We start from the raw sequence: 17,917 nt of genomic DNA on the forward strand, positions 1-17,917 counted from the left end.
CTGCAGGTCCAATGCCACGACGAAGTTGGAGGCTCATGAACATTGATCCCCTTCTTATTAATCAGACATCCATTTTGTGGATTATGTTGGTATTTAAACTTATAACATTTTAAATATATAGGCAGGTTAGTCATTCCTGCTAAACACTCTACATTTTGCTAAACAATCTACTAAAAATTTTTATGGTTGTTACTACAACTTAAAATACTTACAACATTTTCTACTCGTACAAATGTCCATCTTCAACTAACTTCTTTCGTTATACTAATTACTATTTGTTTAGTTGCTTAGTTTTGTAATGTCTTTACTTAAAAATTTATTTAGGTATAAACTCAAATTAAATACTTTAACCATTATGGATAACTGTGGTTTAAAAATTAAAGTATGTTTTTTCTTGTTATTTCATGATTGTCACTACCTAGGTAGCTTCTCCAAAAACTACTACATCAATTTTCAAATAAAAAATACACTTATACTTATTATTACGTACTAACCTTATATAATATGATATTTATTATCTTTCACCACCCAAAAAAAAATAATATTTGTCTTTCGTAATTAGTTACAATACTTTAACAACGATCCAGTAATATTTTACATATAACAAGTCTTAAAATAATATAATTTTTAAAATCAATCTCCTTTATTATTAACATTTTTATGGCTTTAAAGTTTTTCCAGAATTTATACATATGACAATGTAGAAAATGAAGTTCTTGTGAGAATGGATTATGTTATTGGATAATGGATAGTAATTAAGTTTGATCTTTGAGGTATGGATTTCTATGAATTGTGTTTGGGTGAATTGTGGATGTGGATCATATGGCAAAGTCCAAAAATAAAATATAAACTAATTCATCCAAAAAAAACTGGTCATCAAAGGGTTGCTCCAACCAAACCATGTTGTATCGGTTTATAAATACATTTAATTTTGAATCAAAACTAATATTACTAATAATTGCTGTACGGCAGTCATTTCAACTTTTCATATGGAACTTGATTATTCTTTTTCCACTAATGACATTCCCTTAAAAGAAATAAAATTCTTTTTTTACATTCAAATAGTTTTTAAACAAGAAGAAGAGAGAAGACTAAATACTTTGAACAAAATTAAAATAACCAATAATAAATAGAAATATTTTTTACATTTAATATTTGACATATTGAACTTATTTAGTGTAAAAATTAATTTTAAAATCAACCTTTTTTAGACTGATTTATAAATAAAATAAAAATGAAAATTAAAATTATTAAAAAAATTCAAATTCTTTCTTTTTATTTGTTAACAAAAAAAATTCTAATTTTTAAGTGAATTTTAAATTTTTAATTCATATGTTTCCTAACAAGCTCCTAACAACCACTATTTTGAATTTGGTTGAAGCAACAGTGGTTTGGGTTTAGAAATATTTGCAAGGTTTATAATATAGAATGGAAAAGGGAAAGCGTTGTTTTTGATGATAGAGATGGTAAATTTGCTTGATTTTACAATGATAGAACTAGCTAATTGTAGCGCACACCAAGATGATTTATACATTAATGCAGCTCATTACTTCATGAAGAATAACCGATCAAAGGTAAGATATCGCTTGCGTTGATAATAAATAATCCAGAGGAGGTCACTGTATTGCTGAGGGTTTAACACTTACCTCACATTCACGTAGGAGAAGCTATTTTGCTGATAGGTGGAGGTTCAAGTGAGGAAGTTGTATTGTGTTAGCAGGGCCCTTTCAACTCTACCAATTAATCTCGAGAATGCTGCTCGAAGTGAAGCTGAAATTGAGAAGACACTTCAGGTACATTGATTGGAAGTGTCTGGGTCTTTGTCAACTTGATTGACTCCTTCTTTCGGTGATTTGTTTGCAGGAGCTTATCTTTTACTTCATTTCTTTTCTTCTATTGGTTAACTAATTCTCTTAATGAATGCAGGCTGGTGAGTGGTGAACAACTTGTTCGTGTTAATCAGGATACACGTTTGAACTTTAGAGTACTTGACCTCAGAACCCCAACTAATCAAAGGAATTTTTCGCATTCAACCACAAGATGGAAATGTAAAGCATTTCATCTGAATTTTATTTTGAAGAGTCTTACTTATTCATGTTCATTCTTGACTTGCATGCTGTTGAGACGATGGTTGCTTTAAATTTTAAATTTAATGCAATTAATGCATACACGACATTTAGGTATAGATTTTCCCCATGATACCAAGTTGAATGATCAAATTATTTTTCATTGCATTGTTGGGTAGGCATTTAGACAATTCTTATTATCTGGAGGCTCTGTTGAAATCCACACTCCAAAGTTGATTGCTGGGTCAAGTGAGGGTGGAGCTGCTGTTTTCAGACTGGGCTATAAAGGGCACCCTGCTTGCCTTATCCAATCACCACAGCTTCATAGGCAAATGGCAATATGTGCTTATTTTGGCCGTGTTTTTGAGATTAGTCCTGCGTTTAGGGCTGAGGATTCCTTCACACACAGACATCTGTGTGAGTTTCCTGGTCTTGATGTTGAAATGGAGATTAAGAAGCATTATTATGAGGTATATTTGACTTTTAGGCATATGTTTCTTGGTATGGTTTTGAAATTATTGTGGTACATAACCTGATTTAGTGATATTTGAGTTTTTGAGCAGATTATGGATAAAGTCGATAGGTTGTTTGTCTCAATATTTGATAGCTTGAACCAGAATTGTAAGAAGGCTCTTGAAGCTGTGCAGTGGCACACCAGTACCCATTTGAACCTTTAAAGGTAAGCAACTAAGCATCTTCTATTAAAAAAGAAATTGTATTAAATAAAAGAGTAAATATTGTTAACTATACCATGTTGTATTTGTTATGCTATGAACTACCAGTTGAAAAAATGTGAATACAAATGAATGCAATGCTTAAAGGCTTATATGATTTTATTCATGATCTGATATATCCCGGTTAATATGCAGTATCTTTGTCAGACTCTACGGCTTACATATGAAGAAGGGGTTCAGATGCTCAAGGTAAGCTTAAAAAAACTTTCTTAGTACCTAATTCACAAATCATGAACAATTTTTTTTTTTTTTGAATTGGGGGACTTTCTTCTTTCTTAATAAGATATATGCTCCGTAAACATGGAGGGGTTATACAAGAACAGTGGTAATAACAAAGTCTTGGGCCACTAGTTTAGGCATGCTACGTGGATCAGACGATGCTATTGCATTATGAAAAAAGTTATGTTGTTCTATTTTCTAATTTCTAATTTCAACTAAAAAGTCAACGAAAACATTATTCACAATAGTCAAAGGTTTATTAGAAAATGTGATGGAGTCCATATTGTTAATTGAAAAAGAATTGGGGTTAAGGAAAATTTATGTCAAAGACCTCATTCTCAGTCCGTATCATAATCTTGTGTGCTTGCAAGTTAAAACGGGTTTATAGTCCCAAAAAGGATGAAATTATTGTCTTGATGCCTAATCAGGTTCCCTGTGTTCTGTTCTAAAGGGTGCTTCATTGATGCTGAGGCTTCCCCTCTATTTTCCTCTTATAGATGGTTCTTGGTTTTCTGTGTTCTGTTCTAAGGGATGCTTCATTGATGCTGAGGCTTCCCCTCTATTTTTCCTCTTATAGATGGTTCTCGATTTTCTTTGCAATTGTTGATTGACCTCAACACTCAGAATTTTGTTTATCTTCATTAATAAGAATATTAGAAAATGGTATGTCTTGCATGTACTTATAATTTTGCTTCATAAGATGCTGGAGAAGAGATTGAACCTTTCGGTGACTTTAATACCGAAGCTGAAAGGAAGTTGAGGCAGCTAGTTATAGAGAAGTAACTCTCTCTCTTAGAGATTGAACCTTTTGGTGACTTGAATACTGAAGCTGAAAGGAAGTTGGGGCAGCTAGTTTTACTCTATCTCTCTCGTCACACACACAACAAAGAAGTGTAATAAGAGTAAAGTGACAAATAGATTCTCGAAGATGTTGACCTTGGACTAATTAGTCCTTGAAGAAGAAAAAAGTATCAATTAGGTCCTCCAAGATAGCAAACGGTGGACATGTATCTCCTTCTGTCGATGAATAGTGTAAAACAAAACCGAATTGTCCATATATTTCATTATTTACAGTGGTGCATGTCTCGTTATTGTCACGTGAGCAGAAAAACGATGTAGTTTTAGACAGTGAAGCATTTAGTATCTTGAGTTTTCATATACAGTTTAGCAGCTAATCTATTTATAACAAATCCTATGAAGTTTCGTTCTAACAATTGTTATCTACATGACTATCTTTCATAGATAAACATGTCAAAGTAATTAACAGTACATATAAGCATCACTGTTAAGTTTTAGTTGATGAATTGATATAAAGACATCATGTATCCACTGTTTGCTATCCTGGTTGACCAAATTGGTACTTTTTTTTTCTCTAGGGACTAATTACTCCGAAGTCAAAATCTTCAAGAACCTAATTGTCACTCTACTCAATATTTTATTTATTTTTTAATGACCTATTATTTTGGATTAACTTGTTCTAATTTTTGTTTATAGTTTTGGTACGGAGTTCTATAGTACCCCTTTGTTGTCGGACCATTTTACACAATGCCTTGCTATAGTAATCCACAGTACTCCAACTCATTTGATGTCTTTATTAGAGGTAAGTAATAAGAGATTTTGTCATACATTGCATTAGTACGAGAAATGATTTCATTGAACTTTTCATCTATACTGTATCCGTAAGAGAACACTTGTAAACTCCTGGAGCACATTTAATGTGTGTTTTAGAAACATTAATAGCCACTTATTCTTGATATTTTATATAGTTTTTAAACATTATAAATGAAAATAAATGGATATATTTGTCTTGGAGCATGCAAGTATTTCTCACAGTCATCATTGCTTTTTCATAGATATAATTATTTCCACAGAAGTTTAGAGGTTGCCACTGTTTTTTATTCAATGTGTTTTGTATTGCTTGCCCCTTAGATGAGGAGATCATTTCAGGAACTCAGTGTGTCCACGATCCAGAAATGTTGGAAAAATGGGCTGAGTCTTGTGGCATTAATGTCAAGACAATATCTACATATTTTGATTCTTTCAAGCATTTTTCATGGCCTCTTTCTCGGTTCCTCTTTGCCATATTCAGTGATTCTCTTCGTAACTCTGGTAGCTACTGTCTCCATCCATTAGTAAATATCATTTTAATAAATTTTTTCCTTCTAAAAATCAATATATCTAGACATAATTTGTGTCCAAACGAGTAAACCATTATTTTGACCCTTGAAATATTTGTTTGTGACAAAATGATCCCTTAAAAATTGGTAACATTTCATGGTACCTGAAATATTGTTTCCACTCGACAGAAATTACTATTTTTTGTTGAAAAAATGGTTCCTTAATAATTGATAATTATTTCATGGTACCTGAAAAACCATCCACAAAATGAGAGGGCTATCTCGCCAGATATTTCTAGGGCCAAAATGACGGTTTGATCCTAGTTATGTAATGTTTGCAACAAGCTTGACATAGGCATAGTTGGGCTAAAAGTGTCGAATTACTTTTAGATACATTGATTTTCGGGTTTTACAACTGTCTAACCGACAGTTATTTTTTATTACTGGACAGATAGAATGATTTATATTTTCAACAAATTAAATTACCTGATATCAAAAACTAATTGGTTTGTTGATAATTCAGATCTGGTGCACCAACACACCATGGCTTTTGGAGATGGATTGGAGCCCGTAGTAATGCTCTTCTGTGGCCTGAATAACGTTCGAAGAGTATAGAATGATAGAATGGTGTTTGATTGCATTAGGTAGGTAGTGTTTCGCACTGGGTATTTTATTCACTAGTGGTCATATGATTAGGATGGTGCATTTTGAGTTTCCTTTAACCGAAGTTTGAGGCAAGACGTAATATGAATGTCTCCCCGTTTGGTACCAAATTTTGTTTCATGTTTATTTGATGAGTGATGAATTTCTACATAATGGTGGAAACATGACCAAGAAAATAAAAGGTAAAAATAAAGAACCTTGTTTGGCATCACCCATGCAAGATGCACCTCTAATACACTGATACCACCACGGCAATCAACTCGCAAAGTCGCAGACCAATACGCACACATCTTGTTGGAGATGACATTGCACTTTCTGTTATCTATACTCGTTAAGTCTTAATTTATTCATATTACGTTACTTCTTACCTATATGAGACTGACGCAGCGCTAGTTCAAGAACAGTTTTTTTTTTCTGGCTAGATACCTAGGAATGGATTTATTTATTTGTTCATTAAATTTAAACTTGAAACTACAATGGATTCTTTCAAATTCTAGAACTGAAAATTTATAATTTTTCTGTTATTCATTTTCATTAGTACTGAAAAGTAAACAATAAACTAAGATATGAAGTTGCCTAATAAGAACATTTAATAATTTCACTAAGTAAAACTATAAAAATTCAAAGAAGAACAAAAGAAAATGTATTCCACTAAACCAAATTCTAAACAAAACTTAATAACAAGTAAATTGTTTATTAAAATAAAAACGAAACCTTAAAAAATTGTAAACTCTAGACCACTTTTGGTTCCTAGTTAAAATTGAAACTCTCTTGGAAGGATTTAATCAACATGAGTTATCCACCTTGGCTTTAGCTTCTTCACTTGCAGACTTGACAAATTTTTTCCAATAAGAATGATTTTGCCACACAACAGACATCTCTTCGATGGGAACTCCCTTAGTCTCCGGAAGACACTTATGGATAAAGCAGCTCATAACCAAAACAAAAATAGCAAAGAAGATGAAGAGGCCAAATTTCATATGGCAGAGCATGGAGGTGAATACTTGAGCAATCGCAAAAGTGAAAATCATAACAGACACATTGATACTCTGAGCTGCAGATCTGACTTCAAGGGGAAATATCTCGCTAGGAACCAACCATCCAAGAGGACCCCATGACCATGCAAATCCCATCACATAGATGCATATAAATCCCACCACAAGGAATGCATACCATTTTGGCAACGTTCCTGGGTTTCCATCTACTCCAAATTTGCTTGCTATAGCAGCGGTTATCACAATCTGCATCCATCCATTATATATAACAAATTCAACAATAATGCAGGCAAACTAATAATTAAAAATATAAATGAGTAAAAAATGTACCTGACAGATAAACATCTGAGCACTGCCTTCGAGAAAGAGCTTGCGCCTTCCAACTTTGTCAACGGTAAAGATTGAAACAAAGGTAGCAAGCGCATTAAAGCCACCGGTGATCATGGAAGACATAAGGGAAGCATTGCTACCAAAGCCAATGGTTCTGAACAAAACAGGAGCATAGAAAGTAATCACATTCATGCCGGTGAGCTGCTGGAAGAAAGGAATGGCTATGGCCATCACGAACTGAGGCCTATAATGCCTCTTCAACAGAGTGGCCCATGAGTGATTCACTGCCGCGGACGATTGACTCGCCTCAACAAGATCCTTGAACTCTTCCTCCACATCACTGGTTCCTCTAATCTTGATCAGCTCTTGCTTGGCTTTCTCATCTTTGCCACGCTCGATCAAGGAGCTCAGCGAGTCGGAGAGAAAGATTGCGCCGATGACGATCATCACAGCGGGGACAGCCGCAAAACCCAAGCTGTAGTGCCAGCCTTCACCGTTCTTCATCTTGGCGAAGAAATAATTGAGAACGTTGGTGACAAAGATGCCAATGGTGATGGCCAATTGGAACATCATGTTAAGGGCTCCTCTGTATTTGTAAGGAGCAACCTCCGACACATAGATTGGAGCAGACTGATTGGCACATCCAATTCCGAAGCCAAGCAACATGCGACCAACAATGAGCATCCACACTTTCTGAGCAAACGCATTGAAACCGGCACCCACGAGAAACAGAAAACCGCCGGACAACATGGTAAGACGCCTTCCAAAGATTCAAGTGATGGAAGACGCACAGAGTGATGCCACGAGAGCAGCCAGATACAGGGAGGATGTAAAGAGTGTTAAAACCTGGCTGTCAAACCTGCAATACTGATTGTCAGATGGCTTCATGTTCATCTCCTTTGCATACACGTCTGGGAAAAATTTTTTCAGAAAAGGATCTATCGATGTAACTCCACCTGAGATGCCAAGATCATATCCAAAAATTAGTCCTCCAAATGCAGCAACCATGCACGTCACAAAAATCCGAAAAGTGAGTTTTCCCGGATATTGCTTCCCATTGGCAGAGCCCTTTCCAATGAGTCCACCGGCCATTGTTGTATTTGATCGGTGAGTGGAATGGAACACAACACTTTGAATTGCTAACAAATGAAAAGAAAAAAAATCGCTGATGATGAAGAAGAGAAGAGAAAGGAAAAGACTAGTGTTAGGTTTGTAGGAAAGAACGCAAAGACTATGCTATTTTATACATGATTCACGCAAGGGCTTCTGCCAGAATTGTTATCTTTTTTCTCTTATCTTATATTTATCTATCTTTTGTTTAAGATAAAGAACATTTTAAACTCTCCAAAGAACATGGAATATATATGTTAGAAATGATTAAGTTTTATATAAATATTAAAAGATATAAATTAGAGAACATCAACGCACTACAAGATTAATATTTATTTATGGGAGTATTTTGGTGGAGGTTTTTAAAAACCTCCACAATACATTTTATTTGTGGCAATTTAAAAAACCTCCACTCCTAATTAATTAAAATTCAAAATTTTAGAATAAAATTTCATTTTTTCTTTTTACCCCCAAATGAAAGGCACTGCTGCTGAGTTAACTAAGGGAGAGACCACGAAACCCTAAGTTTTCTCTCACCATTTTCGCCACCGTTTCCACTGCCGTTTCCGCCGCCGGCCGCCGTTATCACTACCATGTCTATTGTAGTAGAGAGCTTCTGAATCGAGCCACCTCTTCTATCAACGCGTTCTCAGATCTTTTCTCTCTATACTGTCGTTGCTGCCACTGTTGCCACCGCAGTTTCCGCCGCCGTTGCCGCCACAATTTCTGCCGTCGATGCCACCGTAGGTGCCGTGGTACAACGCATTTTCAGATCTGTTCACTCCCGACCTTCTTCTTCAACGCTGCTTTCTCTCACTTCGATTCCTTTGAACTGCCGCGCCGCTGGTACTTCCTTTCTTCTTCTTCCCTATTAATTTTCTGATATTTCTTCTTTATTAATAATATTTTTTTCTCTGTGTCGTCTCCTCTGTTCTGTTGCAACTATTTTACTGGTATCTCCTTTTTGTTCTTCAGTAATGTTTAACTGTTTATGTAGTTTATGTCTTGGTTTGATTATAGTTTTGGTTTGATTAAACTTTATTGTTGTTTTGGCTACTAATTTTGTTCTTTATTGTTATTGACTGTCTATTAATAATATTGTATCGCAAATTAGTGACCATTGTGCTTTAATTTTAGACTTATATATTATTAGTGATTATTATGTTTTAATTCTTTGTAGACATCATTAATTCATTATCAGAACAAAATGGCATTATTTGATTCACTGTTTTCTGTATAGTGTAGTGCAAGGTCTAATGGCTTTTTGGATTGTTCAACAAGATATTCTTATTTGATTCTCAGGGTTTACGGTTTAGGCCCCTGTGCTTCTTGAAAAATGAGTTTCATTGGTCTCGAGGCTCTTTAATCTATGCATTAATTTGAGGTTATATACCTTCCATTTTGTTAAATCAATTATTTCCTAATCATTGTATTCTGTACTTATCTTCATCATTGTTCATCACATTTGTGTTTGTCAACAGGCAATATGTTATCTATCATATATTTTTACTGCTTCACTGATTTAGGTGAAGAGGAAAAGTAATTTTTCCCCCTAATTATCTGAAGCAACCAAACTGATGTTTACAATCAATAACATTTTTTAGGCTTAGGGGACTAGTTGTTCTGGGAACGTGAATTCATGAAATATAATTTTGCATTTTTTGAGCTTGGAACTTTTTATATTTAGCTTCTTCTCTCAAGTTCTACTATTTATCTTGTACTCACTTCTCACTTTTCACTGAATTAGGCTGAAGAGTGTTATCTATCACTTTAGAGGAAATAGAGAATTTCCTTAGCTAAGAATCGGTTAGTTTTGTTGCAAAGTTGTTTCTTCTTTATCCCTAAATTTTATTATTATCACCATCATAATTATATTGAATTTGTCTCCTGTTAGGGATTGGAAGGCCTCATGGGCAAATGGATCCTAAAGCATTCTTGCTTCAATAATTCAATGTAATAGCTAGACAACGAGTAAGTTATCATTCATTGTTAAATGTATTTTGGGTTCCAATACTGTAACAGCTAGACGCAGTATTGCTCTTCAAGTTCTCAATTTAGTGTAATTGATGTCCAAGTACTATATCCTTAGGTGCTCTTGGAGCATGATGTGTATTTTGCTCCCAACTAATTAGAAAAATGCCATTTTAAATTGGTGTTTAAATTAATAGCTAGCCATATCATATCATGTCATTTTTGTTGATTGTTTTCATACCCACTTGGAGCATAGTTCATAATGAGCACCGAAGAATATCTATGGTGGTCCAAATAAATATAACTAGAAAAATGGTGAGTTGGCATTTTTGAGACATAAATATTTCTTTTGAATGCATATCTAGTCAAACAAATTCTTTGGTTTTCCTCCCTAAATCCTAATTAAGAAGGTGCACTTTTGTGTTCTTGGATTTCAATCGGCCAAAGGAAATGGTGCTTGCAATAATAGTTTATATCCTAATGGCAGTGAACAATAATAGTTTATATCATATTTCATGTAATTTTCTGTTAAATTATTTATTTATTTATTTATTTATTTATGAATGGAATAGGATGCCAAGTTAGTTAAATTATAATTCTTTCTCCCATTCTTAAAATATTATAAATACAAAGTCAATTAAATTATTAATTAATAATTTTTTCTTAGTGATTAATTAATAATCTTGCTCCCATCCTTAAAATATTATAAACCTGTAATGCTTTTCAGGAACAAGATTATTCTCTGCTCTTCATCTAGCCGGGACTCAACCTCAACAAGCTTAGCTCTCGTTTCATTACATTCTTTCCTAGCATTCTCTGTCTTCTCTTCTGGGCCTCTAATTCAGCCAGCAGCTGCTGAACCATATTAGATTTTGAAGACTGAGGTCCTCCTCCAAAACCTAGCACACATGTTTTATTCCTGACCACCGACTCGAAGGCATTATTAATAAATTCAGGTTCAACTGTTTCAATCCCTTCTTGAGAATCCTCTAGCTCACATAAATTCTTATCAATTTGTTCGGCAATCTTGTCCTGTGATGAATTGACAAAATAATCAACCACTTAAAGAGGACAAGATCAATTTCAAGCAATATATACTATTGTAGTACTAGTTTAAAATGCAATTACGTTTACTTCCTTAGATGCCTCATCAACCCATTCACCATTTGTCTTTTTGTGTGTCAGTTGCCACAATTTCTGCAAATGAGGCTCCTTTCCAGTCACCGAGTCCTGCTGTTAAATTTTTTTGTTATTAGTTTTATAACTAGTGTGATTATTGGTACTAGATGCAGTTACGTTTAGCATAAGCAAGGGTGAGAAATGAATAATGAGGAATGAGCATGCATGCCCCATCAAGTGGACCATAAGTCCTTAGTTTATGGGGTCCATGTCCTAAACAATATGCCCTCATACACTGCTTTGTACCTCAAAAAGAGAAAGCATTCAATCAATAATAATGATAACACCTTGTGTGCTGCTCTTTCATCACCATCTTTTTGTCTCTCTGGATTATTTTTTATTTTCCCCTCTAATTAATTTAACCACACAACTTAATTACATACATATCACTCCTCTCTAACAAAAAATATTGTTAAGTAAGATTTCATAGACGTGATGAAATTTCATTATTACTTAATTAATTAGTCTTGCCAATAAAATTTTATTTATGCGAAGAAATGATGATGTTGGATCTATATATATGGTTTTGGTTGGAGAAATTAAACTACTTAAAATAGGGAGAAAGAGGGGGACTTGGATCTGTTGACCTAAGCTTTTAATAATTTATGCATGGGCATGTCTTGTTCCAAATGCTTTTCTTTATCTTTACCTCTTTAGATTTCTGGCCGCATGAAAAGATTTCTGGCCACTGGTATAATTTGTCTGCATTTTTCTCCTATTTATCTTGTTTACTGTGCTTATTTGGCCACTGGTAAGGAGGATAGAATAGAATAAACTAATGCTTAACAGTTTTGTATTTGTTTATGTGCAGTCATGCCAAGGGGCAAACGCATAAAAAATCCATTAAAGTTTGTAGATGAGAGGGAAAACAACATTGCTTCTCGTTCACTTCAACCTCCAGCACCAGCAACATTTGAAGATACCACTAGTGTAGAGGCTAGTGAGGCTCCTTCTCAAGATCCTTCTCAAGCTCCTTCTCAAGCAATTGCAAATTCCATTTCATCTGATGGAGCCACACGTTGTTCTAATTCAAAGTCTTCATCTGCTTGGAATGTGGAGATAATTGGTATTAATTTATATTGCATAATTAATTAATGTGATTAAAGCATAGTTTAAATCGTTTATGCTATTAGGTTGAACATGTCCTGATCAATAATCATTTGTTAGCTTAAAAGGTTGTAACTCCTAATATTTTATATTTGACTTTTGAGAATAACTGTAATAATGAAGTTTAAAAAAATGGATAAATAGTTAATATACATGCATTATTTATGAATGTTTTCAATAATGAAGTTTTTTATTTTCCTTAAGACTCTACAAATATGAAGAAGAAGGCTAAGATCAAAGTCAAGGATGTTTGCAACTTACCTAGGGGAGACCGTGTAATTGTAGAGGTTGACGAAGAGGGTGCGGCATATGGTGAAGCACAAGGTTTACTTGCTGGCTATTGTGGTATATTAGCAACTAATGCACGTATCTTTCCAATTAGCTTTGAAAAGTGGTCAGGACAAGAAAATGGTGGCATGCCTAAGTCTTTTAAGGATGAGTGCTTTGATACAATGATAAAGGTAAAATTCATTTTATTTGAAACTTCTATTAGTTCAAGTAATTATTTATTTATTATTTATTTATTTCTTTGTTTGTTTGAAGCCCCACTTCCATTTTACAAGCACAGAAAAGATTGCCTACAGGTATTGCATTCAAAGTATTGCAAAGAAGTGGGGAACATATAGGCAAAGATTGTGGAATGAGTTCTATGATCCAACCATGAGAAGAGAAGCATTGGTGAACAATGTGCCTGATGATGTTCCAAGAGATCAATGGGCTTGCTTTGTCAATTATCGACTAAAGCCGTCTACAGTTGTAAGACACTAAACAATTCATTTAGTTATTGTTGTACTTTAATTAAAAAAAATTATTAATTGAAGTTATTATATTTATTTTTAGGAGCTTTGCATGAAAAATAAGGAAAATCGAAGTAAGCAAACCATTCCTCACACTTGTGGATCTAAATCCAACTCTCGGAGGCGACATGAGATGGTATATCTATAACAATATATAATGCGAAAACCTCAAGTTTGGTGTCCAATTTTCTTTCCTATTTTAACCCTACTAAGTGTGAACATAATCCAAAACTAACTTTACAGTTATGCATTTCACTACCAGTTACAAAAAAATTCACACGTAACTTCTTTCTCAATCCTCCACTTAAATAATCTATTTTTTTTTTTCATTTCTTTAATTTTCTTTACTTCTCTTTCTCAACTCTAACATTTTTACCTTTTGAATAACTCTTTAGAAAACTTCCTAAAATAGATAATGACTATGATAAATGTTGGTTTTAGAAGCATGTACGAACAAAAGAATAATTTATGATGGAGAAAGTGTTCAATTATCATCAATAGTAGTGATAAGTAATTTTTGGTAAATTTTATTATATTTTGTGATATTTATTTAAATTATATTTTATTTAGTTTTATCTTAGTTTTAGTTTGTACCATTTTGTTCTGAGTATAATGTACTCTGTAGCTTCACTCTAATTATTTTATTAGAGCTTTTGTTGTAGTTTCTTAAAAAAAATTTATCATTTTTGTATTTCTTTTGATGTTTTTCTTCTCCTTTCTTTAACATTCTCAGTTGAATTGCCTCCATCCTACTCCTTTGCCTTCCTCCACTGCGGTTATAATTTTTTTTTTCAATTTACTTACTCAATCTATATTTTTAATCCATTTTTAATTTTTTTAATTTGTTACCAATTTTTCACGTAGACAAATAGCGTTATGTTTTTTTCTTTCATTAATTTGATTTGACAAAAAAAAATAGTATCTTAACATTTTATATGTACATTTTATTTATTTTTTTGATATATCTGTATTTAACTAATTGTCAATGATGGGATAAAAAAATTTTATAAATATTTTTAAATATTTTTCTTTTTAAATTGCTTTTAATGGGATAATTTTTTTTATTTTCTAAAATACTTGATTACTTAGAATATTGTATTTAAAATTTGAGTATATAAATATTTTTAAATTAAACTAAAATAAATAAATTATATTACAAAAAAATTTATTAATTTTACCTTTTACAATATTATTTGTTTGGCATATTGGCTTAGTTATTTAATTCGTATATAATGCATGCAAGAAAATCACATCTATCAAGTGTTTCTTAAAATATTCGTATACTAATTTTCTAAATAATTAATTATTTAGAGTATTGAATTTGATATTTAATTACATAAAGTATTGTATTTGTCATACAGAAGACACAAAAAATATGCACATATCAATGATAAAGTGAACAAACTCCATATAATATTAAAATGGATAAGATAAGAACTTTGTTAATTAATTTCAATTTTTTAATTTATTAGTTTTTTATATATCTTTTATTTTTTGGATTGTTTTATTTTATTAGGCATTTTAATTTATTTTATTGTATTTTTTTTATTTTAAAAATTTTAGAGTCTAAAGAACTCCTATTCAAACGATTCAAACCACATGATTAAAAAGTGGTTTAAGAGAATATATTTGAATTTGGGTATTTTAGCATTTATTAATGAATAACTACTAGAAAAAAAATTATTGCATAAATAACAGAAATAAGTTGATAATATATAGGCTAATTTAGAAAACCAAAAAAAAGTAAAAACGTAACAAAAATTAACTTTAATTTTGAAGATAAATAAAAAGATGTGACATTTTATACATTAGATAATTTAAATGATACTCATTATATAGGAAGTGAAAAAAATTTTTACTGAAAAAAATTTCATAACAAAATTGAGTTTGGAGAGAGAGAGATATAAAATTTTCTAATTAATTACAAAGAAAAAAGTGACTTTTAAATATGGCTCATATTTTGTAAACAATAGTATTTTTCTATTTATTTTTATGACTTTGAGTTAGATAGAAGAAGATAAAATAATATTGTAATAATTATTTTATGAATTATGTTATTTGTAGATTTATAGATAGGTGATGTATGTGTTCATTATAATTAAATCATTTTTATATTGTTATTGTTTATAGATAAGTAATATATGATTATTTTAATTTGAACATTTTTATATTATCATTGATTATTCTATATTATTATTTTTATGTTATTAGAATTTAAACTTTTAAAATTCATTAAAATAATTAACTTTAAATCCCATAAAAAAAGCGGCTGAACAGGCACGGTAGTGCCTGTTGAGCCGCTAGTATATATATACACACACTTGGTACATGTGTGATTTTACTTGCATTATATATGTTAATTGTTTAACTCTTTATTCCTTTTTTTTTAGTACTTAGAAACGGGAAAGAAGCCTAGTAGAGGAATGATGTACATTGAAACACATAAGAGAAAGGATGGGTCTTTTGTAAATAACAAGGCATTAACTATAGTGGTAAGTATTTTGTAAACCTTTGATATCTTATGTTGTTTTATTTGTATGTGATCATGTGAAAATGAGATTTGAGTGTGGTTGCTTGTGGATTGAGATATATAATAATTATAGAAAAGTGGTTCACTTCACTTGCATGCACTTTTCACTTTAAATTTTTGGTTGTGATAATGGTCTAGGAACATTAGAATAATCATAATCTGTAATGCCATTGGTTACATGTGTTGCTACTTTTAAATTGAATAGTTTCTATTTACTATTTTTAAATAGGAACAAATTGAGCTGAATATGACACAGTCAAATACACAATTTGAGGTGTCTCCTAATGATGCTGTTGGTAAAGTTTTGGGGCCTGAACACTCTGGGAGAGTTCGTTGCATGGGCATGGGAGCAGCGCCTACAAATACCTTTAGGAATGTGAGAAGTCGGCTTAATGGGATGACCATTTCCACTAATTCAGCTGGATCTTCTTCGCCTACTACTGCTGTAATTTTACAGGAAAAGATCAATAATTTAGAGTCCGACTTACATAATTCACAGCAAAAGGTCATTAGTCTAGAGTCTAAGTTGCAGCAATCATTTGATATGATGAAAACATATCTAATGATGAAGGAAGGAGGAATTCCCGAAGCGCTTATTGGCTTCTTTTCTGCCCGCGAGGTAACTTTATAATAAATTCATCTGTTAGGAATATAAGTTTAGATGGAATAATAAATACATTATTTTACCAACTTGTTTCATTATCAGTGGTAACCCATGACTCTAGATGCCAAAAATTAGGCTGAGAATAGTTAAGAACATGGACATCACAATGTCCTTGCATTCTGTTAGTGGTTGTTGTCCATTAAACATGGGAAACTGCTCTGCTGCTGCGTTTTGCATGAACTGCAGAGGAAGCTATAGCCATATATCATTCATTTCCCCAAAATAAATCAGCCTCACAAAAAGGCAACCATATTTTACTGAACTCGGCTGAACCCATGAACACCAATACATAAATATACAATCGCTGCAATTTAATTTTTCTGAATTTCAGGAGTTCAGCACGAATTGGAAAAATAGTTGCAATAATTAGTTATTTGGGAATTACTTAATTATATCAATTTGGTCATAAATTAGTGCAAGTTGCCTCTGATCCTGTTCTAGGACAATGATATCATTTTGTAGTAAGCAACCTTTCTGCCTCTTCAATCGTATAGCTGCAGTTTTCTGTTTTCTTACACTAGGTTTAGATGCTCTTTAAAATTGAGTTGTAAGGCTTATACTGAATTATTTTGATGCTTAACTTCACTGAAATTACTAATAATATCTTATGTTTACATATAGGCTAATGATGCTGAAAGCGAGCCTACTACTCCCTTTGATGCTAGGAGATCGGCTGGTGATAGCAACGGGACAAATATTTGAGACTTTTATGTAATTAGATGATATTGAAATATTGAAGTTGTTTTATTTTACTTTTTAAAGAAAAACAGTTATGTAAAACAATACCGTATGCAATTATGTTTGAAACTATTGACTTTGAGAATTTTTCTTTTATATAGAGTTATGTCTTATATTGAGGAATTGTGTTATGAAATATTTAGTTTTTAAATTTTGATATTAAAATATAAATGAGATGAGATAAATGAATGATTTGTAATTAAAAATAAATAATTAATTACAGGATTTGTGGAGGTTTAAAAATCACAGAAAATAGTTAATTTTTGTTAAATTAAAAAATCAATTTGTGGAGGTTTTAAACTGCCACAAAAGTGATTTAAAATTGCCACAAAAGTCTAATATAAAACCTCCACTAAACACATACAAAACCCCCCCCCCACTGAATAAATTGTGGAGGTTTTTAAAAACCCCCACAAAAGACCTCGTGGCACCTCAAAATTTGGGGATTTTAGAAACTCCCACAAACCATATGGTGGGGGTTATAAACCTCCACAAATAAGAAAAAAAACCTCCACAAATAAACAAAAACCTTGTAGTGACGTATGATTAATATAAAAGATCATGTATAAATATGAGGCATATAAATTTAAGTTTTTGTATCAATAAAATTCTAATAGAACAACTTAAATCAACTATCACTACTTTTAATAATATTTAAATTAAAAATGATTTAATTTAAAATAATAAACTATCTAGA

General features: G+C 32.2%; 3 protein-coding genes and 1 non-coding gene across 5 annotated transcripts; 2 read left to right on the forward strand and 2 right to left on the reverse strand.

Moving 5' to 3' along the window:
- The first annotated feature begins 1,620 nt into the window (after nt 1-1,620).
- LOC112735214 (aspartate--tRNA ligase 2, cytoplasmic) lies at nt 1,621-5,099 on the forward strand. The gene is made up of 7 exons (XR_011869859.1): nt 1,621-1,793; nt 1,927-2,048; nt 2,246-2,536; nt 2,630-2,745; nt 2,936-2,989; nt 4,514-4,619; nt 4,949-5,099. It is a non-coding gene; the product is annotated as an aspartate--tRNA ligase 2, cytoplasmic (transcript).
- A 1,275-nt stretch (nt 5,100-6,374) lies between these two features.
- Nucleotides 6,375-8,321, reverse strand: LOC112735980 (sugar transport protein 1-like). The gene is made up of 2 exons (XM_025785373.3): nt 7,125-8,321; nt 6,375-7,040 (listed from the first exon to the last, which is right to left on the reverse strand). The coding sequence occupies exons 1-2, from the start codon at nt 7,872-7,874 to the stop codon at nt 6,585-6,587; spliced, it is 1,206 nt and encodes a 401-aa protein (XP_025641158.1). The 5' UTR covers nt 7,875-8,321; the 3' UTR covers nt 6,375-6,584.
- LOC140177663 (sugar transport protein MST8-like) lies at nt 7,896-8,829 on the reverse strand. The gene is made up of 2 exons (XM_072210810.1): nt 8,772-8,829; nt 7,896-8,263 (listed from the first exon to the last, which is right to left on the reverse strand). Exons 1-2 carry the CDS (start codon nt 8,827-8,829, stop codon nt 7,896-7,898), a joined length of 426 nt encoding a protein of 141 aa, XP_072066911.1.
- LOC112732587 (uncharacterized) lies at nt 8,515-17,339 on the forward strand. 2 transcript variants are annotated; one of them, XM_025781338.3, is made up of 11 exons: nt 8,515-9,080; nt 9,982-10,040; nt 10,129-10,205; nt 10,933-11,161; nt 12,196-12,450; nt 12,696-12,952; nt 13,035-13,247; nt 13,332-13,424; nt 15,679-15,780; nt 16,048-16,437; nt 17,104-17,339. In XM_025781338.3, exons 5-11 carry the CDS (start codon nt 12,198-12,200, stop codon nt 17,182-17,184), a joined length of 1,389 nt encoding a protein of 462 aa, XP_025637123.1. In that variant the 5' UTR covers nt 8,515-9,080; nt 9,982-10,040; nt 10,129-10,205; nt 10,933-11,161; nt 12,196-12,197; the 3' UTR covers nt 17,185-17,339. The 2 variants fall into 2 exon arrangements, with proteins under 2 accessions (XP_025637123.1, XP_025637125.1); XM_025781340.3 differs by lacking the exon at nt 10,933-11,161 and having other exon boundaries at nt 8,625-9,080.
- The last annotated feature ends 578 nt before the right edge of the window (nt 17,340-17,917 follow it).

This window comes from Arachis hypogaea, chromosome 13 (assembly GCF_003086295.3).
Source record: "Arachis hypogaea cultivar Tifrunner chromosome 13, arahy.Tifrunner.gnm2.J5K5, whole genome shotgun sequence".
Classification (NCBI taxonomy): Eukaryota; Viridiplantae; Streptophyta; class Magnoliopsida; order Fabales; family Fabaceae; genus Arachis; species Arachis hypogaea.